Raw genomic sequence first — 25,279 nt, 5'->3', positions numbered from 1 at the left:
TTTAATTTCTATGCCACAGTTGGAAAGCAATTCTGTTGCGCTTGGTGAAACCTGAAGTTCAGAACATTTTGCAAATTTTTAGTGCCCATTTAAATCTTCCCGTGTCCATAGAAGTTTTAATATTTTTTTGATAGGCAGATGTCTTGCGTAATTTTTTCTGTAGTTTGTGTGTTAATACGTGCATTGATGCATGTTTTCATTGCGTTTTTTTATTTAGAATTTGGAGTGGATAGGGTTAACATCCATTAACCAATGCTTGTTAATACTATGAACTCAATGGGTTTCCCAAATGCACTAAAATACAGAAAAAAAACAGACACATACACTATCATTATTACGGAGAACCAGAATTCATGCATTTTAGTGCATGGGAATGCATGCATTAAAACACAACAGTGTAAATGGACCCGGAGAGTGCCTGGAGAGGATTCAGAATACGCCATAGCTATAGAAGTAAGTACTTTGGGACACAGAAAAATACTATGTCTGAAAGGTATATATGTTTAGAAAAACTGCACAAGAAATGGGGGACACAGTGCACAATTATGTGATCAGGGTAAATGTCTTTAGTAAAGTCTGATTATGGCATACTGGTTGCTCAGTCATACGTGCAGAAGTCTTTGCTGTCCCTCTGAAGTGCAGTTGTTTTTTGGAGGCATTTGACAGGTAGGGAGAAGGTGACATGTCACTTCTTCACAGCCTGTTTTAACCCTGTAAATGCCAGACTACCGTGCTGCCACAACACACATTACATGCAATTGATAGCAGTTGTGGCATGCCCCCACACACTTTAATAGGACACCCTCAGTGGCAGCAATGTGCTGTTTATTTCTTTGGTGCACCCAGCAGAGCATCATGGCATGTGTACAGCCCTGAGTCGCTGCATATCCACCCCTGCCTTTACTGCCCCATGGCAGCCTATGTCAATGGGCCCAAAACCGGGCTATGCACACAAAGATGTCTTTTGGCCTGTGTGTGGGCAGGGCCTACTTCGCCCTACATGTTGGGGTACATTTTGCATGGCGTGCACTCATCAATGCCTGGGACCAAGCAGAGACTAAGGCGATGGGAAATATCTAACATTAAAAAAAAATTTAAAGTCACCAGCTGCAAACACTGTAGCTGCTGATTTTTAATAAGCACACTTACCTGTCCAGGGCGCCCGCGATGTCGGCCGCCCGAGGCTGACCCGTCCCTCGGCTCTCGGGTCCTGGCGCCGCCACTTTGGCTAAGGGAAACAGGCAGTGGAGCCTTGCGGCTTCACTGCCCGTTTCCTACTGCGCATGCGAGAGTCGCGCAGCGCTTTGTGAATGGGGCGCGCTGTGTTCTGGGACACACAGTTCCCAGAACACAGCGCGACCCATTACCCAGAAGACGCCACACGGATTAGAGAAGACAGAAGATCTCCGTGGAGGAGGAAGAGGCAGATTAGGACGATGTGCCTAGCAACAGGCATTTTCAAATTTTTTATGTATTTTTTTTTTCAGGTGGCCCTCCACTTTAACCACTTCCCGACCAGCGCACGACGATGTACGTCGACAGAATGGCACGGGCAGGCATATTGGCGTACATGTACGTCCAATATTCGTTGCCGCCGTGCCATCGGGAGCGCGCTGCCGGCGGCGCTCCCGCGCTGGTCGGGACCCCCGTGAGTCCGGTCGCGGGACCCGCGGACTCGATCGCCGCGGGCATCCCCGCGATTGTCTCACGGAGCGGCCGAATGGAGGAAATGCTGTATAAACAACATTTTTCCATTCTGCCTAGCAACTAGTGACGCTGATCTCTGCTCCATGTGATTGGAGCAGAGATCAGTGTACACTAAATGAAAGCCCAACCCCCCCACAGTTAGTAACACACCCCTAGGAACACTTAACCCCTACACTGCCACCCCCTGGTTAACCCTTTCACTGCCAGTGTCATTTACACAGGAATCACTGCATTTATATAGCAGTGATTACTGTATAAATGACAATGGTCCCAAAAATGTGTCAAAAATGTCCGATGGGTCCCCCACAATGTCGCAGTCACAATAAAAATCGCAGATCGCCGCCATTACTAGTAAAAAAAAATAATAAAAAATTATTAATAAAAATGCTATAAAACGATCCCTATTTTGTAAACGCTATAACTTTTGTGCAAACCAATCAATAATCGCTTATTGCGATTTTTTTTTACCAAAAATATGTAGAAGAATATGTATCGGCCTAAACTGAGGGAAAAAAATGTTTTTATATATATTTTTGGGGGATATTTATTATTACAAAAAGTAAAAAATAATGCGTTTTTTTCAAAATTATCGCTCTATTTTTGTTTATAGCGCAAAAAATAAAAACCGCAGGGGTGATCAAATACCACCAAAAGAAAGCTCTATTTGTGGGAAAAAAAGGACGTTAATTTTGTTTGGGAGCCACGTCGCACGACCACGCAATTGTCAGTTAAAGCGACGCAGTGCCGAATCGCAAAAAGTGGTCTGGTCTTTGACCAGCAAATTGGTCCGGTCTGGAAGTGGTTAAGGTAGTTCTCCAAGTTAGAGATGAGACTTCACTGTGTGTAGTAAAATAATATACAGAGTCCCTCTGTGAAGTGTCTTGTGCCATGTCACTACACACTGTAACTTAGATGTTGCAATAGGAGGGATGTGCTGAGCCTGCACCCACTCGACTAGTCCAGTGTACCTCTGTTACAGAATTGGGTCCCACTGAGCACATTGCGCAGACCTCATTCATGCACCTCATTAATGTGCTTGTTAACTCCTTCCTCCCTGTACCTTGTGACTAGGCCATGTATCTCCGTAATGCAGGTTCGGTCCTGGTTGCTACTGTAAACCAACTACTAGGGAGAAAGCCAGACATCGCCCCCTCACTACTGGAGGACCTGTCACCTTACCAGGTACCACGCCTAACTAATGGTTGCTTTGTGTCTTGAACTTTTACTTGGTTACTCTTAGCAACTACACTCCTCTTCCTTGTTTTGCTGAGTTAACCCCTTTTTGTAGTGGTGTTACTTCATACATCTTTGTGATTTACAGACTCTGGTTCTTTAGATATGCCAGAACCAACATGCACCCCTTTGATTAATTTAGTTTTAGACCAGTTGATGCACTTTATGTCAAAAGAGTTGATGCAGCTTTACTGAAGAGATTCCAACATTACAGTCCAATATGAACAGAGTCCAAACCTTAACCCTAACTATAGCTGTGTGGCTGCCCAGGCATACCTTTGCAAGGTACTAGTCCATTCCAATACTGGTCTGTCCTCCGGTACCCCTGTACCTCTAACAGACTATAAGGTGCAGTAGTCCCCTTTTCACAGTGTGGGTCATGAATGCTAGCTGAGAGCCCTGGACCCCAGCCTTCCCCTTTTTTATTCCACAGGTGGGCTGACTGGGACCAAAAACCCAATAACTGAGTACACATAACTTAAAGCGTAGCTCCACCCAACTTTGGGGGAGGGGGGCAAGTAACTGTTGTTTTGACAAGTAACTGTTTTTCCACTTCCTGCTCAGTTTGCTTCGAAAGTTTGCCCCCCCTCCCTCCCTCCTTCTCCTGCAGCCTTCTAGGACATTTCACAGGTCCCAGAAGACTGTGGCCCATTAAAAGAAAAAGACCAGCGCATTTTGCGCATGCACGGTAGGAAACCAGCTGTGAAGCCGCAAGGCTTCACTGCCGGTTTCCCTTAGTCAAGATGCCGGTGCCAGCACCTGATAGCCGATTCAAGAAGTGGCTTGGGTGAGGACACCGCTGGATGCCTGGACAGGTAAGTGCCCTAATATTAAAAAAGTCAGAGCTATAGTATTTGTAGCTGCTGACTTTAAAAATGTTTCTGAAGGAGCCTGGAGCTCCTCTTTAACCCTTTCCCACAGCCTGGGACAGCCTCTAACTTACTAAGGCAGACATATTACAACCTGCCTACGTGTGGGCTAAATAAGAGAAATCTAATAGATTCCTCCATCCACATACACAGCATGGATTAAGTAATCTCCCCTGCCAGCTATTCAACAGCCAGCAGAACCAGCATCTACTGAATATCTGAGCACTGACTGCATCTGATTGGACACAGTCACTGTTCAGCTGACAATTTTCCACCCGATTCTCTTCTCAAAATTTGAGAAAAAAAATAGACTTTTCTTGAGTCTGGTGGTAGCAGGGCCACCCACAGCTTAGATTTTGCCTGATTCCACAGGAATTTGATGACATTTTTGCAATGAACAGCCATCTTATTATAGGAAGTAATCAGCAATCAAATACATTTATACATATACCACTCATCAACTCAGAAAAAGACTCTTTAGTAATAGAGAACCTAATCTAAAACCTAATAGTTTGCAAAAGATTGCAAGGTCTATTGAATTAACTGAATTACTTATTAAAAGCAAGGTCTTGTCTTTATCAATTAATGTAATCTTCAGACTTGTATACAATGAGAAGGAAAGCAAAGCCAAGAAATTACAGATCCCAAGAAACACGGTACTACATGCACAGAGAGCTAAATTAAGGAGGAAGGGTTCAGCCTAGGAAGTGAGATTTATTTAGGGACTTTCTATGAATGTAAAAGCAGAGCTATGCAATATAGTGCCTTGTGTGCAGTAAAAATTACACATCACTAGAACAGAAGCTTGCTTTCACCTTTAACATTCTGCTATTTTAGGAACTACTGTGCAACAGATAATGTATAAATTATAAAGGTAAATACTCTACACAACTGCAGAAAAATATATATATCACTTGCATTTATTGTGCATATGGTAATACAAGTAAACATTTGGTTTAATGTATTTTATTAGGGAAAGCATTAGAGTAAACTGTTAAAAGAAAAATTGGGCTTACCGAGTAGCTCTTCTGATATCAACATATGGTCTTGGGGACTCAATCTGTCGGACACATTGTGGGTCTATGTCATGAAAAGCTCTGGCGTCTTCCTGATTGAGAGTAAAGCAGCATTTTCCCACGGATGGTCCCAGAACAACCAGTATATCCTTCATATCACACTGGTACTCAGATACCATGGTGTTTACTGTGGCCATTGAAACTCCTAGCAAAGTCCCTTTCCAGCCTGCCAAAAAATGCCATATTTGTACACATTTTAGAAAAAAGTTTATGAAAATAGTTGGAGGTAAATTACATTTTGGGTACAATAGTTCAAATATCAATGTAGCCATACAAATGCTTGTGCACAAATTGAAAAGTGCTGTTTTGAGAAATTGGGAAGGAGCCAAGATGAAGAAATTTAGTATTACACTCCGTCCTTCAAGAAAATATTTTTTGTTCTGGACTGCTATTTTATTTTTAAATGATCATGAGTTGTTTTTTTTATGGATTACAGGTTTATTTATAGACCATTGGACAAGTAGACTCTAGAGCAGGGTTTCTCAGCCAGGGTTCCATGGTTCCATGGAGATCTAGGGTTCCTCCAGATGTTGCTAGGGGTTCCTTGAGCAATTTCTGCCTTTCATATAAGTTCCTAATGACACCATTGATCTTTTTAGCTATATGTAAGGAGCTCATTCTTCCCAATGTCCACAAGTGTAAGAGCATTACTGACCATCACAATAATGTACCATGAATTGTAGATATAGTAAGAGGGTTCCTCTGTGCTAAAAGGGTTGAAAAAGGCTGCTCTAGATGGACTTGTTAAGCACCACAACACATGGTCCTCTAAAAATAAGTATTTTATTTATACAAAAACATTAAAAAGACAAATACAGTGAAGTTGGAAATTCCTAGCACCATCTGCTAGAAAAACTAACACTAACCTAAATATTGATGACTGCATCTGTACAAATCTCATGCTAAGTTACAGTTTGGCCTATGAATGGTTATGGTGGTTATGTCTATGTGGTAGTTTTTCTAGCAGATGGTGCTAAGGAATTTTTAACTTCCCTGTATTTGTCTTTTTAATGTTTTTGTATAAATAAAATACTTATTTTTAGATGACCATGTGTGTTATGGTGCTAAAAAAGTCCATCTAGAGCAGCGGTGCCAAATCGCCGCCCCTCCAGCTGTTGCAAAACTACAAGTCCCATGGGGCATTGCAAGGCTGACAGTTACAAGCATGCCTCTTACAGACAGAGGCATGATGTGACTTGTAGTTTTGCAACAGCTGGAGGACCGCCAGTTTGAGTCCCCTGATCTAGAGTCTACTTGTCCAATTTTGTCAATAATTTAGGATGTGGCACACCTTTACTATATCAACATTCAGAGTACCACCCTCTGGGGATGCCTTCTTTTCATTTTCATAAAGATCATCTTCACGTGTGCGCATTACCATAACACATGGTACTGTATCATGCACATGTTAGTGTGTAGTGGTGCCATTCATTCTGAATGGCACCAAATTGCATTAATACAATGCATGTGTGTTACAGCGCACCACAACACGATAATGTACTACTGTGTGTTGTGGTGTGCTACATTGGGATAAATAGAGCAGGTGCAGTTATTTTTCAGCACCACTATGTTAGCAGCCCATTTAGATGAATGGGCTGCCCTAACATAACTCACATTAATGTGCGACATAACGCGTTATTGAGCTGCACAGATGTGAATGGGGACAAAATATCACACTTGCTGTAGATGTTGCAGTGAAACAGACTCTCCAATAATCTACATAACGTTCTACTATTGAATTTCTCAGGGTATTTTTGATTGGTTACCGGGTATTTTTACCACCTTTTCCCCAAGAGTTAAGGCCCGTACACACGGTCGGACTTTTTGACAACAAACATGCAAATTAGCTGTTTTGGAGCAACATCCGACTGTGTGTACGCTCCATCGGACAAACTTTTTCTGTTTTCATCGGACTTTTGTTGGCTCTGCGAACGGACAAACTTTTTGACAACAGAAGTCCGATGGAGCAAAGTCCGACCGTGTGTATGCAAAAGCATCGGACTTTTGTACAAGGTACAAACACGCATGCTCAGAACCATTGCAAACGATCAGACTACAATACAGAAGTTGACCAAAGGTGGCGCTGGAGTCATTGAACGTCCTCTTTTGAAGTGGCGTCCGTACGTTGTGACGTCACCACGTTCGTGTTTGTTGTCAAAAAGTCCGACCGTGTGTATGCAATACAAACTTGTGGACAACACACTTTGTACAAAAGTCCACGGAAAAGTTTGTACAAGTCCGACCGTGTGTATGAGGCTTTACACTTACAAAGTCCTGTTTTTTCATTCTGAGATGTTTAAGAGTGAAACATTAATGAACTGGCTTGTGTGTGTGTGTGTGTGTGTGTGTGTGTGTGTGTGTGTGTGTGTGTGTGTGTGTGGAGTCTAAGCCCCCATTCACACTTACTGTAAGCATAGCCAGGTGATTTGAAGGATTTTTGTTTCAAGTTTTTTGGGAGATTGTACAGGAGTAGAAGCACACTTTTTTGACCCCATTGACTTTTTTAATAGGAACACCTGAAAAACAAGCATAAACTGTTTTCTGGCACCCCCATTAAAGTATATGGGGCCAAAAACGCGCAATTCTGCCCCAAAGCAGCTCATGTATTTTTTCATATTTCATGTAACAGGGGACAAACAACAGAACGCTCAGGTAAAAGTGGATCCGTTGAGAATAATGGGACTCCTCATCTTGAGTGCTTTCAGAATCATGCGACAAAAACGCAGAGGTGTGAAAGCGGGCTAATCAACAACTCGAGTTATGAGAGTGTGAGAATGTGGTCACTACTCAGCTTTATCAATTACAAAAGTTTATTTTTTATTTTTCATTGTGCATGAAACTGACATACATAAAGGTTATTTATTCTATGAGATTGCTGTATGGGTAACAGCAGACAGATTATACAAAAAGCATTCAATTAGGAATTGCTTTTACTCTTGGTCGCAGCTAAGGCATGCCTTCAGTAGATAAAACGACAGCACCATGAAAGATCGCAGTGCCCTCTGTCGTCATGTCAGGCCCTGCACATGCTCAATTATAAATGCCTTGTTTTTCACTCCACAAGAAGCCTTCTAATAAAACATGTTTGTGTGCTCGTAATGGTCAAATTGGTTTAGCATCATTTTCAGCAGTAAAATGAAGATTACAGAAAAGTCATTAGTAATAAGCAGAAGCGTGTTTTGTTGGAAACAAACAAAGGCTCCAATACCGCCCATGTATTACAAAATAATATAATTACCTAAACTCTAGATGAGTCAGGATGTGTATCCTATCCTAGCAGGACTTTTCTGTTTTGTGGTCTTTGGAGGTTAAATATTTATAGGAGGTGAGAGAGAGGGCAGACACCCCACTGCTATTCTGGAAATAAAACCATGTCTTTGATAAGATATCTATTTTCCCAGAAATTGGATTCCAAGGAGCATTCAACTATTGGACCTGTTTACTATAAACCGGTTTAAAAGAAACACTCTACTTTCAGACTTATTTACCCCCCCCCCCCTCCCCACTATACACAATAATTTTCCTTCCAAATACAGGTCCTTTGCACCTCCTCTTTATTTAGCATGTCGTAAGCCATTTTTGCCTTTCTTAGAAATGTTTACATGGAATTTGATTTCCCATGGTACATTGCTTCAATAATTGCCAGGACTGTGTCTGTTTATGAACAAGACGAACCACAACAATGGAAGGATGGGGTGGGCAAGAGCTCCAACTTCATTTTTGATTCTGAGAAAACAATCAGACTTGATGTGCCCATATTTTATTATTACCAGGAGGAGTTGCGCTATAAGATCGCAGCGCAGATTGGAATTTCGCTATGCATTGCTTTTCTTGGAATATTGTGATTTTATTGACCACAAACAAATCTAAGGCAGGGTTAAAGCAGTAGTAAACTCTGAAAATAAAATAAAAATGTGCTAGTAGGCATCACTGGCAGGTCTCTGGCTACATCTGACGCCCTGCCGCAGAACAAACAAGCAGCATATGAGTGTCATTCATGTGTCCAGATTGCAATTCTCATTCCAGAAGCAAGATTGTCTGCTAATCGCCATTATATAGGAGGGAGGCATTCTGTACATCCTACATGTAACTTGGAGACCCGGGGTATGCCATTTGGTGCGTCCACTTGGAGCAAGAAGACCTGTGATTCTCGCATTGGCTGCCTGGAATCATCTTCCCCAGCTCTCATATGTTGACCTACAAATGGCGATGGAACATTTGAGATACTAATGCCCTGTACACACGGTCGGAAATTCCAACGGAAAAGATCCGATGGGATTATACTGTTGGAAAATCCGATTGTGTGTGGGTTCTATCGGACTTTTTCCATTGGAAAATTTGAGAGCAGGACCTCAAATTTTCCAACAACAAAATCCGATCAGACTTTTTCCGATCGTTTGTAGAGAATTCCGATCGGACAAAGTGCCACGCATGCTCAGATCAAATTACGAGACCAAAGCTATTGGCTACTAGCTGCAACGTAGTCCCATTGAAACGAACGAACGTCATCATGTTCTGAACGATTTTCCGACAACTTTGTCTGACCGTGTGTATGCAACACCAGTTTCGGACAAAATCCGTCGGAAAAAATCAGATGGATTTTGTTGTCGGAATGTCCGACCGTGTGTACGGGGGCTAGGCCTTCTTCGACCCCCCCATAATAGGTGGTCAATGCTCTCTGGTAAGAGTACATTCTTTATTGGTGGTGGTTTATCATATGGTGGAAGAATTTAGTTGGTGTATCAACTTTAAAGACACTCGTCTATACTTGTGTCACCTGTGTGACTCATAGGACTCATTTTTTGTTTTCTTTGTCACATTTAGAGCAACATTATTAAGCTTTATTATAGGCGTACCTGTAGGTAGAAAGGGCTAAGATGACTTTACTACCACTTTAAAACATGAGATTTAGGACCTGTGTTGATGGGTTTGTGTCCCATGGGATGTAAGTCTATGGGAATGTAAAACACATTGAAGCATGTAAAATGCAGGTCAGAAGAAAATTACCTGCACATGTCAGTGCATTCTGAATAATCTCATTAGTGTCTCAAACTGATGCCATCAACACAAGCCCAAGTCTGTCAACAAAGGCCCTTTAACCTCTCTGGCGGTAATCCCGAGTGTGGCTCGGGGTTAAATTTCAGGAGCATTAGTGGTAACCCCCAAACCACACTCGGGATTGCATTTTAGAATCCTGCTGCTTGCCTCCATGTCCCCCCAATGTGTCTGTGGCTGTGTCCCCCACCTGGTGCTCTGTGTGCCGGGCTCCGTTCCCTGCGAATGTCCTGGAGCCCGGCGGCGAATTCAAAAAGTGCAAAATTCATAACACTTACAATACACTGTAATCTTACAGATTACATTACTGTATCAAAACAATTCACCTCCCTTTTGTCCCTAATGCTTTGTCCAATGCCCTGCATGCAGTTTTATATTGTATATACTGTTCTTTCTGCTTGGAAACTGGAGATTGTCCATGGCAACCAAAAAGTGTCCCTTTACCTCAAAAAGTGGTTTTAGACCAGCTAGAAAAACAGTGATCGTAAATTAGAACACTTGCAGAATTGAGCGAAAGTGAATCATGGGGAAATTCATTTTATTATTATTATTACATTATTATTTTTTATAATTATTTATAGTTATTTATTATTTTATCATTTATAATTTCGCGTTTCAAACTTTATCATACCCGGGATGTCTACTAGACTCTTGTTTGGACATATTTAAGTGAGTTATTACTAAGAGTTACAGGTCTACAATATAAAATGCCAAATTTCCATGCAAAACAATTGTACCACTTTGAGATGCAAAAATCTGACATAATCATACCGCCAGGGAGGCTATGTGTTTAATTAAAAGATTATTCAGCAGAGACCTCATGGGATAGCACAACAAGCTCTTTGATCTTTCCTTCCGTTCTTCTCTTTCAAGTTGCTATTGGAATTTTCATCCTCCTTCTCCCTCAGCAACAGCCTGTACTCACATGCAACTATCCGGTATACACCATTGCTGTTCCCCACAATCAGCTTTCCCTTTCATATATTGTTTTTTTTTTTTAACGGGGGTTAATTATTCAGTCTAGTCTAGCTAGACATTGTGATTTGATTTGCTGGTATTGTTTCTTTGGTTTGATATGTCTCTTTAAGGGGTCACCTATAGTCTAACGTGGCTATTTAAAGGGATTGTAAACTGTTTTTTGTTTTTTTTTAAACTAGCAAAACATGTTATACTTACCTGCCCAATCCTTCTCTTTTTGAGTCCCGCACCTGTTCTCCTGGCGCGCAGCAAGCAGCTTGCTATGGGTACATACATGCAGACTTGCTCCGGTGCCAGCCCTATGTGCCCATAGACACACAGAGGGGGGCTCGGGCCCCGCCCATTCTCCCTCCTCACTGGCTGTGAGCGATATCAGTGGGAGCCAATGGCAAGTGTATATAGCTGGCTGTGTTCAGAGGCGGCTAAACACTGCCTCTGGATGCAACCCAATACCCATGGAAGATCACATCCTTATATTCCTGGAGGAACTGGCATCCTTGCACTTTTTTGGTGGATTGGGTCTAACTTTATGGTATTTATTAAAATATAGTCCAGTTGAGAATGACAAATATTCTCTAAAAAAGTGGACTATGTTAGAAATGCATTTGATTTTTCCCAAGGCCATGGTTGGCCACAACCTGTTTCAATGATGAAATCAGATGAATTTGTGTGTTACGTAATGTAAAATGGGCTCATAGACATGCATGTACAACAGGGTGTATATGACAGCTAAGAAGAAGGATAATGATAATGGATATGTTTTTACCAAGTTGGAGAAATACATTGATTTTTAAAATATTCTTTGAAAGTAAGGCTCCTTTCACACTAGCGGACAGATCGGGTCTGTCTGTCAGTTTTTTAGGCGGACCCGATCAGACCCTGCAGTCTTCTCTATGGAGTGGTCGGTGTCAATGGGCATGTGTCCTTTGGCATCCGTTAACATCCAATCCAATCCTATTCGCTAAAAGACAGAATCCAACAGAACAAATGGCAGTTGGGTGTACACAGACAGGCAGTCCGTTTACATCCAAGTGCCCGTAAAGGAGAGTGGGCTGTGTCTGCTCTGCATAGCGAAACGGACATAGACCAGCCATCCACCTGCTCAGCATGGATCAGTGGACAGATTTCCCACTGAGCAGGCGGACTTCGATGGAGCCTGTCCCATGTGGAAGGGGCCTAAGGCACATTTATTGATTGATGTCCTTTTATTTTGAATAAAAAAAAAAAAAGGATTAGTGGTGTTGTTACCTGAGTGGGCCGCTCCACAAGCTTTTTTTACTGGATCACAGAAAAGGATTGGAATACAGTCTGCACCAGGGGCAGCGATTGTCACTCCTTTCTGGTTGGTCACTATTCCATCATATCTTTCTGGTTCTGTTTTTCCAAGTATTTTCACAATCTCTGCATGGTCAACCTACAAGAAAAAATGTACTTTTACACAACTGTAATTTTGTTTTTCCTGTCCTGACCTTCCTACCTTGACCCTGAATCTGGTGTTTATTTTGTGTTACATTGTACAACTTCTAGTATTTACAAAAATTAATTGGTCTAATTTATTAACCCCTCTGCGGTATTCCCGAGTCTGGCTCAGGGTGAAAATTCAGTACCATTAGTGGTAACCCTGAGCCATAGTTGGATCCAGGATGAGTATGCTTACCTTATCACCTGGATCCAGCAATGTCCCCCGCGGTGTGAGCGGCTCGTCCTCCGCTCGATCTATCATGGAGCCAGGCTCCATTCTTTGCGAGCGTTGCTACGCACGGGGACGGAGCACGTCGCCGAATTCAAAAAGTGAAACACACACATTACATACAGTATAATGTAATCTTACAGATTACATTGCTGTATGTAATTATTTCACATCCCTTTTGTCCGTAGTGTTCTGCCAGGTGTCCTGCATGTAGTTTTATATTATAAAAACTGTTCTTTCTGCCTGGAAACTGGAGATTGCCCATAGCAACCATAGCAACCAAAACTGTCCCTTTACATCAAAAGTGGTTTTAGACCAGCTAGAAAACAGCGATAATAAATAAAAATCACTTGCAGAATTGAGCGATAGCGATTTGTGGGGAGATCTGTCATCAAACACTGAAAAGTAATGACAGTAACAATTCTGCAACTGAACAAATTTCAGTGTTTTTTGATTTGATTACATTATTGCATATTGTTTATTATTATATTATTATTTGGTATAATTCTTTATAGTTATTTATTATATTTTAATTTATGATTTTGTTTTTAAAATTTTATCATACTCGGGTTGTCTGCTAGACTCTGGTTAGGACAGATTTAAGTGAGTTATTCCTAAGAATTACAGACCTACAATATAAAACGGCAAATTCCCATGCAAAATAATTTTACTGCTCTCAGCACCAAAAATCGGAATTAATCATACCGCCAGGGAGGTTAAAGTGTAAGCTCTAACAGTGTTGTCTCTTGTTTACTTCAATCATCTTGCTAGAAATCTTGTGAGCTGATAACTTTCTGGGTTCTCTGCCTATGATGACCATTATCAGCATTGGTTCTTAGCTATCACTGAGGACTACAAACCAAACCCTTCTATGTTATGGACAACAGGAGAGGGGTAGGGTTCTTGTTTCTGCTATCCTGATACAGAAGGGTGAATGGGCATTATCACAAGACAGGAAGTGTTTACTGGCAGAATCACCAGGTGAAAAAAAGAAAAATAAAGCCTGAAATAGGAAAACTAATGCAGTCACCGCATCCAAGGACTGGTAAGCTCTAATATTACATTTTTGTTTTTGTGTTTAGATACACTTGGAAGTATACAGATAAAGGGCTGTGTTTATTGCTGTAACCTGCTTTCTATATTTCTACACGGGTAAAATATTTGTCCGATTTTTTACAGGGTACATGCGTACCATGTACCCTTTGCACATTCTGACCTAGTGGGGGGCTACAGTGTGGTGCAAGAAACAAGGGGACTACCCCTAGGCGGACTTTATAGGCACTTGTATATTGAGAGAAATATAGAAAAATATATGTTTGTAACAGACAATATTTATGTAACAGAATAAATAATAATCCAAGCATAACGCTCAGTAAGGGTGAAGGACAATACTGGGCATTATGCTTGGATTATGGAGTTTCTGGACACAGATTTGTATACATTCCATGTTTCTGTTTATGTGAAAATGTTTTTAAATTTACTCTGTTACATAAATATCGTCTGTTACAAACATATATTTTTCTATATTTCTCTCAATATAAGTGCCTATAAAGTCCGCCTAGGGGTATTCACCAATTTTTGGATGTGGCATTATAAAAAGAGGATACACTCACCGATCACATTTGTACAGTATGGTGCAAGCACACAAACAACAATACACAATGTAGGATCAAACCATGCAGATTCTTCCTTTTTTTAAAAAAAAAGCTTTATTTGAAAAGTGATAGCTAGATTTGGATTAATTGTATTGACACTTCCTTTTCTTCCTATTCTACTTTTCTATAAGCAGGCAGTACTTTAAAAAAAAAAAATACACTGGTTCACAGTAGGGATATTCATCTAAGATCAATATGCTGCCTGATGTCTGTCCAGTTTATTAATGGAACTACTGGATTACACTGATTGTGAATATAATAGGAAAGACCTCTAGAAATGACATGGTAATTTTGTAGAAAATCTTTCTGTGCAGTGATAATGCAAGCTTATTATCTAATGATTGGTATAAAATATTTCTATTATACTGTATAGCCACTTGAAAACCTAACCTTTTCTGGCACTTCTTGTTTACAAGTTTAAATCAGTATTTTCTTTTTTCTATACATTTTTCTTTTATAAACCTCAAACATTATATATGGGAATAAAATGGTGATTAATGCAATTCTTCATGTTACATGGTATTTGCGCACTGGTTTTTCTGATTTTTTTTTTAAATACACTTTAGTAAATAAAAAAATAAAAACACGACGTTTACCACAATTTTTTTGTAAAATATGAAAGATAATGTTACGCCATGTAAATAGATACTCAAAATGTCACGCTTTAAAATTGCGCATGCTCGTGGAATGGCAACAAACAACCGTACTTAAAAATCTCCATAGGCAACACTTTAAACATTTTTACAGGATACCTGTTTAGAGTTACAGGTCTAGCACTAGAATTACGGCTCTCACTCTATCATTTGTGGCGATACCTCACATGTGTGGTGCGAACACTGTTTATATATGCGTGTGCAACTTATGGATGCATTGGCTTCTGCCCGGCATCCCTTGTAATAGAAAAAAGGATGACAGATCCTCTTTATGGAGAGATCTGGGGTCAAAAAGACCCCACATCTCTCCTTTACCTTTAAAAGCAAAAGATCAAAAAAAAAGTGATGTTTTGCATAAATAAATTACATCCGCCCTAAACCAGAAGTGACATCATGATGTCGCTCTGGTCATCCAAAGCCATAGAGGCGATCTGGTCTCTGTTTGTCTCTGTCCAACAAGCGGCATCGTCAGATCGTTTCTTGGGAGCGCCAGTAAAAACATTTAGCCCAAGAAACACTGGCAAGCGCCAGGTAAGGGGGGGAGGGGGGTAATGGAACAAGAGAAATCCCCGGTAAACGTATATATACATATTACGGTCAGCAAGTGGATAGTGAATGCAGCTTGTCTTTAAGCTGTCAAAATATGAGGGCTATGGTTTCTGATTTTTTTTGTTATAGTGACCCCCTGGTTTCAAGACTTTTTTGAATTACTGACCTAGAACAAGGATGCAGATCATGAAAAAAAAATGGCAAATGTCCTTATCTCCATACTTGTTTTAGGTCATACCCGAAAGTATTGAAGCTCAGTATTGAGGTTCAGCGTGACAGCCAGGTATTGTCATTTTCAGAAGCATAGATCAACAGTGGTAGACCCTGTGGTTCTCATATGACAGGCTTCCTAAGACACAATGGCGTTTATTTACTAAAGGCAAATCCACTTTGCACTACAAGCGCACTTGAAAGTGCAGTCGCTGTAGATCTGAGGGGGACATGCAAGGAAAATAAATAAAACAGCATTTTTGCTTGTACATGATCGCATGATAAAATCAGCAGAGCTTCCCCTCATTTCAGATCTTCCCCTCAGATCTAAAGCGACTGCACCTCCAAGTGCACTTGCAGTGCAAAGTGGAGTTGCCTTTAGTAAATCAACCCCAATGGGTTTGATTTACCAAAGACAGATACATTTGCAAGGCAATTTCACTTGGTGAATGTAATGAATTCACTTTGCAAAGAATACCTAATCACATGCCAGGAAAAAAAGGATTTTTGCTTGCACCTGATTGGCTGCCGGTAGTTAGCAGAGCTGCTCCCCATTTACTAGACTAAAATAACATTCTATTGCAAAGTGAACTTCCCATTTGCCTTTAGCAAACTATTGTGACAATGTAGCTTACCTTTATGGGAACATAAGTTTGAGGATCAAATCCTGCAGCTTTTCCCAGGCGACAAAAGTTCTCTTCAACAACTGCTTTTGGATCTTTCCTCTTGGGACTGCAAAAAAGATTTAATCCACAAAGAGTCGAAATGGGGGTTATACCACCACATCTTGTCGTAAAGCCATGAAGAAAGGTCTCTTCTGTAAAAGAAAGAGTTGCAAGCAATTATGTGACATATAAGACAATAATTGGTAAAAAGATCTAAAATGTAGACTTAGGATAATGTTCATTTTTTTTACTAGCTATCGCCAACGAGTAAATATATACGCCCGCTATAAATGTGATGAGCATTTCATTGTGTAAATCAAAAATAAAAGGTAATTAATAAATATATAATACAGCAGCTAAAATCAGAATATAATTAATAAATATGAAAATAGAGCTGTGCTAAATAATATGCAATACACACCCAATAATATGAGTACCAAATGCATACATAAATAGCATAAACACACAAATAATGATCAATAAGTGAAGTGACAGTATAAAAATCAAGGGAGTGAAGATGCACAATAAATATATAGTGCTCATGTGAAATAACCTAAAATATGTAAAATGTCCATAGAGAATATAGTGAAAGATCAAATAACAAATATCAAAGTGCTCGTGTGCAGACAATGTGTCCTGCTGTGCCTATAATAAATGCGCTGAGTAGTCCATGCAATCCAAAACAACTTGGTAGGTGATCAAATGTGCCAAGGTGTCCTCCGTTCAGTGATCCCCTAGGTCAGTGATGGCGAACCTTGGCACCCCAGATGTTTTGGAACTACATTTCCCATGATGCTCCAGTACACTGCAGAGTGCCAGAGCATCATGGGAAATGCAGTTCCAAAACATCTGGGGTGCCAAGGTTCGCCATCACTGCCCTAGGTAGTGAACGCTCACCTTAGAGCATGCGACTTTGCATTTAAGCTCAGTCTAAACACGCATTTGAACCTCCTCTGGGATCAAAAGGGAAAACCTGCATCCCGGACTCCTCAGTGGAATACCTCCTTATTATACAAAAATAAGAAGAGCTTTATAGTGTAATCAAGATAAAACATTTTATTGAACAAAGTAAACACACCCTATTTCAGGGTAATCACATTTATCAAGTGCGTCTAGTGCACCACTCTATTGCCAGCGATAAATTATATATTAAATAGCGGACAGGTATGGGGGTGATGTGCGTCTCTTCCTAAGCAGGTGAACTCCTTCTCGTGCCGTTCCTGTCCTCTCCCCAACCTTATATCAATGTTTAACAGCAAAGCACGTCTCAAAAACAGCAAGTGAACTAAAACATGGGCTCAGAACAAGATCTTATTGTTAATGATGGTACCAAAGTCATTTTTAGTTAGCTCTGCCTGGAAGGTAGATTACTAGAAACCACATAAGTCGTCAAAGATATGGGGTCTTTGCTGTGTGCTCATTAGAAGTGATTTTAGATCACACATTTATATGTTGGAAGTTTAACCTCTTTCGGTACCCGACTACCCAACCTGATTGCACATGGTGCACTGGATTTTTTTACTTTCAAGATCAAATATTTGTTTTCAGATATCTGTCATTTCAAGATTGAACACATTTGTAATAAGCCTTTCATTACATATTTATATTAAAGAGTTTGTTACCCCAGCACTTCAAATTCCTGATGTGTACCTGCTGTACCATGTCCTTTTATGAGAAGGTATCCTGTTCTCTTTGCATTGCTTCCTTTGTTTGAAATCCCTGGCGTTCCTTTCCATTTCTCTTTTACTGAATGGTTTGTTTTACAAGGTGATCGTTTACAAACACTTTAAGTACAAAAGAACATAGCACATGTTTTTTGCAGACATGTATGTTGTGTAAAAGAATGCTCTAAGCCAGGGGTCTTCCAGCTTTCTTAAAGCAGAGTTCCACCCAAAAATGGAACTTCCGCTTTTTGGAATCTCCCTCCCCTCCAGTGTCACATTTCGCACCTTTCGGGGGGGGGGGGGGGGGGGGGGGCGATACCTGTCTAATACAGGTATTTTTCTCCCACTTCTGGGCATAGATTGCCGAGCCACCTGCGGGTATCTATGCCACTTCCGGCACCTTCTCCATCCCCCCTGCTGTCTTCTGAGAGACACACAGGTCCCAGAAGACAGCAGGGACCAGTGGGATCACACAGCACGAGTCGCGCATGCGCAATAGGGAACCAGGAAGTAAAGCCGCAATTCCTGATTCCCTTACTGAAGATGGCGGCGCCTCCACTCAAGAGCCAAGGGATGGGTCGGCTTTGGGTGCCAACATCGCGGGTACCCTGGACAGGTAAGTGTCCATATTTTAAAAGTCAGCAGTTGCAGCATTTGTAGCTGCTGACTTAAAAAAATAAAAAATTAAAATTAGGCGGATCTCCGCTTTAAGAAAGGGCCAGTTTACTGTCCTTCAGATGTTAGGGGGGGCCGAACTGTGCCCAGTGGGAGTAAACAATGGCCAATCTTTTATATTAGGGGGAGAAATAGTTGAGGTCAGTGGAAGGGATAGCGCCCCATTGTTGGTGTCAGTGGCAGGAATTATGCCCCATGATCGGTGTCAGTGGCAGGAATAATTGCCTCAAGGCCCGGATAAAGGCAAGCAAAGGGCCGCATCCGGCCCCAGGGCCACAGTTTGGAGACCAATGCTCTATGCACTATTGTTTTTTTTTTCTCCTTCCCCTGGCTTTTTGAGTTTTCCCAATACTAACAGACAGAAAAGATAGCAGCTTTTACTGGAGATAGAATTTATTGGGAGAAAGCGGCTGCTCGTATTACACCAGAGTTGGGAAACATAACATAACCTGTTCAGCCATTTCTGCTTAGGAAGCATATAGACTGCTGGTATCTGCGTTCTAAAAAAGGTACTCAAGTGTTTGACTATCATTTACAGCTGAACAGCACCATCTACAGGACAAATACAAAAATGCAACTTTAAACTGTACTGCATTGCAACTGTACTGGAATACAGGTTTTCATTTTCAGAGAACTTATATGAAAGTGATATAATTGCCAAATAAAATAAATGCCAGGAAGTACAATCTGAAAAAGGAAGCAAGGTCAAAAGAAGATAGGAAATTAGATAATTCTGAAAAGGAGGAAATAAAGGTTAATATATCTGAGACAGTACTGTTACAGGCAAAAATGACAATAACAACATTAACTACTACTACTATTAATACTATTTTCTAGTAGATACGTCTAACACCTCATTAATTATGATGCTGGCATTGTTTTAGACCAATAGATGATAAAACCATTAAATACAGGACACCCACACAATATATTTATGACCAGCTCCTAAGAGTATAACTATTTTTCATAGTTCAGAGCTATTAAGGTATGGTGAACAACCTTTGGCACCCAAAGTAATGACCCTCTTTAGGATAACTGTTGTACAGATAACAATTTATAGATTTATTGGTTCTAAACTGGCTTGGAATATTGTGACAATGGCAAAATACGCTAATGTGAAATGGCTGTGTTTTTACTGATGTACTTATATACTGTATGCTGTACTGCATAAACTATTTATATACTGTTCAATACAGTCATGTATAAAGTTACATAACCCTACAGCTCTCAAAAGATAACTAAATGCAAACTATTTTTGTCATTTTGAATAGAGTAAGAGAGAGTGTTATAACTAGGGCTGAGCGAACCCGAACTGTAAAGTTTGGGTTTGTACCGGACTTTTGGCTTTTTGCGTCCCGAACCCGAACAATCAACTGTATGTTCATGTTCGGGTCCGGTGTTCGGCAACGTAATGGCGCATTTTAAAAAGCCCTGCAGCAGCCAATCAACATTCGTTTAACTAGTGTGCCCTTAGAAGCCATCACAGCCATGCCTACTAATGGCATGGCTGTGATTGGCCAGTGCAGCATGTGACCCAGCCTCTATTTACGCTAGAGGCACACAGCACGTCACTCTGCTTTAGACAGTGTAGGGAAAGGTTCCTGGCTGCTGATGCTGTGAGGGAGAGAATAACATAGGAGTCCTGATTCTAAAAGCTTTTTACACTGCACTGAGAGAAAAGCTAGACAGTGTAGGGCAAGGTTCCTATTGCTGCTTTGAGGGAGAGAGAATTATGTAGGAGTCCAGATTCATAAATCTATTCAAATAACTCAGCGATCTACACAGATTTACCTGGTTGGGTTGCAGTGCACAGTCTTTTTACACTGCCATGAGCCCAGTGCCAGAGAAAATATAACTTGTATCTGCAAGCTCAGTGCACCAGCACTGCATATGTTACTGTGACATACACCCTGTACATACTGTGGGTGTATTCTGCTCTTCCAAAAACACCCATTTAGGGCAAAAAATATATATATTTTGCAGTGTTTTCTGCATATGTGGAGGTGTGTGTTACACAATTTAAAAAGTTGTCTTCTATTGTGCTATTCAAATAAAAAAAAATCTAGGGCAAAAACATTTTTTTTAATAGCATTTTCGCCATTTTTGTAGCTCTAAGATACACGTTTACATACTCTGGGTGTATTCTGCTATTGCAAAAACACCCATTTAGGGCAAGATCCTAAATTTGGAAAATATGAGGAGAACATCAAAGTAGGGACGTGGCGCTGCTGGTGGAGCTCCTGTTGCAGGGAGAGGACGTGGTCGATCTGTGCCAGCTACATGCACAAGTGAAACACCTTGCTCAGGTGCGAGTAGGCGACAGAGCCTGCAGCGGTATTTGGTCGGGCCTAATGCGGCTGTACGAATGTTGAGGCCAGGACAAGTACAGGCGATAGTAGATTGGGTTGCTGACAGTGCCTCCTGTTCCTTGACATTGTCTCCCACCCAGTCTCCTGATGAAAGATCAGTGTTGGCACCTGCAGCCGATGTCCATCAGTCTTTCACATCACCCCCTTGCAAATCAGCCAAGCAGTCTGAACCCCAAATCATGCAGCAGTCTCTTCTGCTTTTTGATGACTCTGTTAGCAGGGTTTCCCAGGGCCATCCACCTAGCCCTGCCACAGAAGTGGAAGAAACTGTGTTCACCGATGCTTAACCACTTATGTTTGAAGATGAGTACATGGGAGGACCATCGCAGCACGTCTCGGATGATGACAAAACACAGGTGCCAACTGCTGCTGCTTTCGCAATTGTGCAGACCGACAAGGAGGGCAGGGGTGAAGACTGGGTGGAAGATGATGTGGAGGACGATGAGGTCCTGGACCCCACATGGAATCAACGTCATGCAGGTGACCTGTGTAGTTCGGAGGAAGAGGCGTGGTCGCACAGAGCCACCAGCACAGCAGAAGAGGGTGCAGGGTGCAAAAGCTGAGCGTCCATCCCCTAGACAATATGCCTGCTATTGCCCAGCAGCCCAACACAGCAAGGGGCCGAGCACACCAAAGCAAGGTCCAAAATTCCCTAGTGTGGCAGTTCTTCAAGCAATGTTCTGATGACAAGACACGAGTGGTTTGCACGCTGTGCAATTTAGAGCCTGAAGCGAGCCATAAACATTCTCAACCTGAGCACAACCTGCACGACCAGGCATCTAAGTGCAAAGCACGAGCTGCAGTGGAGTAGACACCTCAAAAACCAAGAAAGGTCTCTGGCTCCTCCTGTTTCCTCTTCTGCTGCAGTCTTGGCCTCTTCATCCACCTCTGTAGTGAGAGTGGCACCTGCCAACCCGCAAGCAGAGGATCTTCCAGCAACACTACCACCTGGGTCACCAACCATCTCCACAATGTCCCATGGAAGCGTTCAGCTCTCTATCTCCCAAACACTGGAGCGGAAGAGCAAGTACCCCCCCAGTCACACGTGATCCCTGGCCCTGAATGCCAGCATTTCAAAATTCCTCGCCTTTGAAATGCTGTCATTCCGTCTGGTGGAGACGCGGAGTTTTAAAAGCCTGATGGCATGGGCTGTCCCACAGTACGTCGTGCCCAGCCACCACTACTTTTCCAAGTGAGCCATCCCTTCCCTGCACAACCAAGTGGGGGACAAAATCAGGTGTGCACTGCGCAACGCCATCTGTGGCAAGGTCCACCTAACTACAGATGCATGGACCAGTAAGCACAGTCAGGGATGTTATATCTCCCTAACAGCACACTGGGTAAATGCAGTGGCGGCTGGGCCTGAGGCGGATAGCAGTTTGGCACATGTCCTTCCACCACCGAGGATTGCAGGGCTTCCTCATCCTCTACCACCTCCTCATCCGGTCAGCGTAACACCTTCACCACCAACTTCAGCACAGCCAGGGGTAAACGACAGCAGGCAGTTTTAAAATGTTCCTGTTTGGGGGAGTTGCGGAGGGAAATGAAACAACAGACCAATGAGTGGTTGGTGGCAGTGAGCCTCAAGTCCAGCCTGGTGGTGTGCGATAATGGGCAAAATCTCATAGCAGCTCTGGGCCTAGCCGGTTTGACGCACATCCCTTGCCTGGCGCATGTGCTGAACTTGGTGGTCCAGAGGTTCCTTAAAAATAACCCCCATAGGCCAGAGCTGCTGCAGAAAGTGCACTTTCGGCGTTCTCACCCTGCTGCTACTCGTCTGTCAGCGCTGCAGTGTAAATTCGGCCTTCGCGCTCACTGCCTCATATGTGACGTGCCCACAAGTTGGAACTCCACCTTGCACATGCTGGCCAGACTGTTCGAGCAGCAGCAGACGATAGTGGAGTTTCAGCTGCAGCACGCACACGTGAGTCGCTCTGCAGAACAGCACCACTTCACCACCAATAACTGGGCCTCCATGCAACACCTGTGTTGCGCTGTTTCCAGTACTCCACCAACATGGCCATTGCCGATGACGCAGTTCTCAGCGTTACTATCCCAGTTCTATGCGTCATTGAAAAAACGCTTTGGGCGATGATGGAAGAGGATGTGGCACAGGAGGAGGAAGAGGAGGAGGAAGAGGGATCATTGCCAAGGCTTTCAAGGCAGTCATTCACAAGTGGCTATGAGGGTGGGTTATTGCACCAACAAATGCCAGGTACACAATTGTCCGGCAGCAAAAGCACAGTTCTGGAGCATGACGAGGTGTAGGATGAGGAGGTGGAGGAGGAGGAACCATGTTCACAGCAGGGTGGCACCCAGACCAGCTCATGGCCATCACTGGTTCGTGGCTGCAGGGGAATCAGAGAACACAGACGATACACCTCCCACAGAGGACAGCTTTTCATTGCCTCTGGGCAGCCTGGCACACATGAGCGATTACATGCTGCAGTGTCTCCGCAATGACCGCCAAGTTTCCCGCATTCTAACTGGTGCTGATTACTGGGTGGCCACCCTGCTGGATCCCCGTTACAAGGACAACGTACCATCCTTAATTCCCTCACTGGAGCGTGATCGTAAGATGCGCGAGTACAAGCACACGCTGGTAGACGCGCTGCTGTTGGCATTCCCACCTGACAGCAGGGGTACGGTGGAAGCACAAGGCGAAGGTGGAGGAGGAAGAGGTCGCCAACGCCAGCACCTCAGAAGGCAGGGTTAGCATGGCCGAAATGTGGAAAAGCTTTGCAGCACGTCACAAGAACTAGCACCACCAGCTGAGATGGAACGTCTTAGCAGGAGGCAGCATTTCACCAACATGGTGGAGCAGTATGTGTGCACACGCTTACACGTACTGAATGATGGGTCTGCCCCCTTCAACTTCTGGGTCTCCAAATTGGGCACATGGCCTGAGCTTGCCCTTTATGCCTTGGAGGTGCTGGCCTGCCCTGCAGCCAGTGTATTATCTGAATGTGTATTTAGCGCAGCCGCTTGTCCAGAGGCAATGTGGACAAGCTTACGTTCATTAAAATGAACCAGGCATGGATCCCTTGTCCATACCTTGTGCAGAATAGACATGTATACCGGTGTTCTGACAAAAACTGTCCGAACATCGGATAGTGTCCGGCCCGAGGACAAGGAGATTCCGAAAATCTCGGAAGATGAACGGCGCCTGCGCTGTGAGTGCAGGTTCAAGCCCCACCATCCAAGTGGACATATGGTAGCACATAGTAACAGGGCCCCTCGCGGGCTCGCTTCGCTCGCCTCACTTAGCTCGCCACGCTTCGGACACGGCCTCGCTTTGCTCGGCTTGAACCTTGGGTGGTGTGGCTTGAACCTGGACTCACCGCTCAGCGCCGTTCGTCTTTAGAGATTTTCGAAATCCCCTTGACCTATGTACTAAGCAAGAGCAGTACAGGGTGGACACTATCCGATGGGGGACAGAATTCGACACATCACCGGCCTTACCCAGCCATTGTTATATTTTTGAACCAGTGTTGCCTACCTCGTCCTCCTCCACCGCCGCTTCCACCTACACCGCCACCTCAACCTCCTACTCCATATGGACCTCATCCTCCTAGGTCAAGATTATAATTGAAAAAATTTTTAATTTCAAAGTATTTTATTTTCCCACTAGCTTATCCATTAAATTGAATATTAGAAAGGACGTATTCTGGGGAATTCCTACCATATGTGTGGCATCGTGCCGTTGAGTTCCTGAGGTTCTTAATCACTTCCTGTACCTCTTCTTCTGAGAAGGGGGCCTCCAGCATATTATTTATTTTATTTTTTATTTTATGTTATTTTAAGTTATTTCCCTATCCACAGTTTGCAGTGCACTTGTCATGCTCTTAACAACATTTTGTTTTCATTTGCAGCCTCTACCCCTTTCCATTACTTTTTTAGAGCCATTTTAGGCCTCAAAAGTTCGGGTCCCCATTGACTTCAATGGGGTTCAGATTCGGGGTCAAGTTCGGTCCCGAACCCAAACTTTTTTCCGAAGTTCGGCCGAACGTGTTGAACCCGAACATCCAGGTGTCCGCTCAACTCTAGTTATAACCCCTGTCATTTCTTTGCCATCTGTGTTCTATTAGGAAGATTTACCTTCACTTCCTGTCCCAAAGCCAAAACAGGCTGAGGAAATCCCTCCAAAGTGAGGGAATCCTGGTGTGTGACCAGAACTAGTGTCCCCATTGGAACCTTTCCCCTCTGTTACTGTTTTGGTGTCAACCCAAAA

The 25,279-nt window shown here is 42.7% G+C and overlaps 1 protein-coding gene across 1 annotated transcript in view; it reads right to left on the bottom strand.

Annotated features, from left to right (window-relative positions):
• Positions 1–25,279, bottom strand: part of LACC1 (laccase domain containing 1) — a 50,084-nt gene that overhangs the window by 5,597 nt on the left and 19,208 nt on the right. The window contains exons 3-5 of the mRNA XM_077483210.1: positions 16,311–16,492; positions 12,167–12,332; positions 4,826–5,051 (exon numbers count right to left, since the gene is read on the bottom strand). Coding sequence (XP_077339336.1) covers positions 4,826–5,051; positions 12,167–12,332; positions 16,311–16,492 — 574 coding nt within the window. The remainder of the gene's footprint in view (positions 1–4,825; positions 5,052–12,166; positions 12,333–16,310; positions 16,493–25,279) is intronic.

This window comes from Lithobates pipiens, unplaced genomic scaffold, assembly GCF_037356315.1.
Source record: "Lithobates pipiens isolate NorthernLeopardFrog02 unplaced genomic scaffold, aLitPip1_a1.2 Scaffold_16, whole genome shotgun sequence".
NCBI classification, from domain to species: domain Eukaryota; kingdom Metazoa; phylum Chordata; class Amphibia; order Anura; family Ranidae; genus Lithobates; species Lithobates pipiens.
This window is presented reverse-complemented; position numbering and strand designations above follow the sequence as displayed.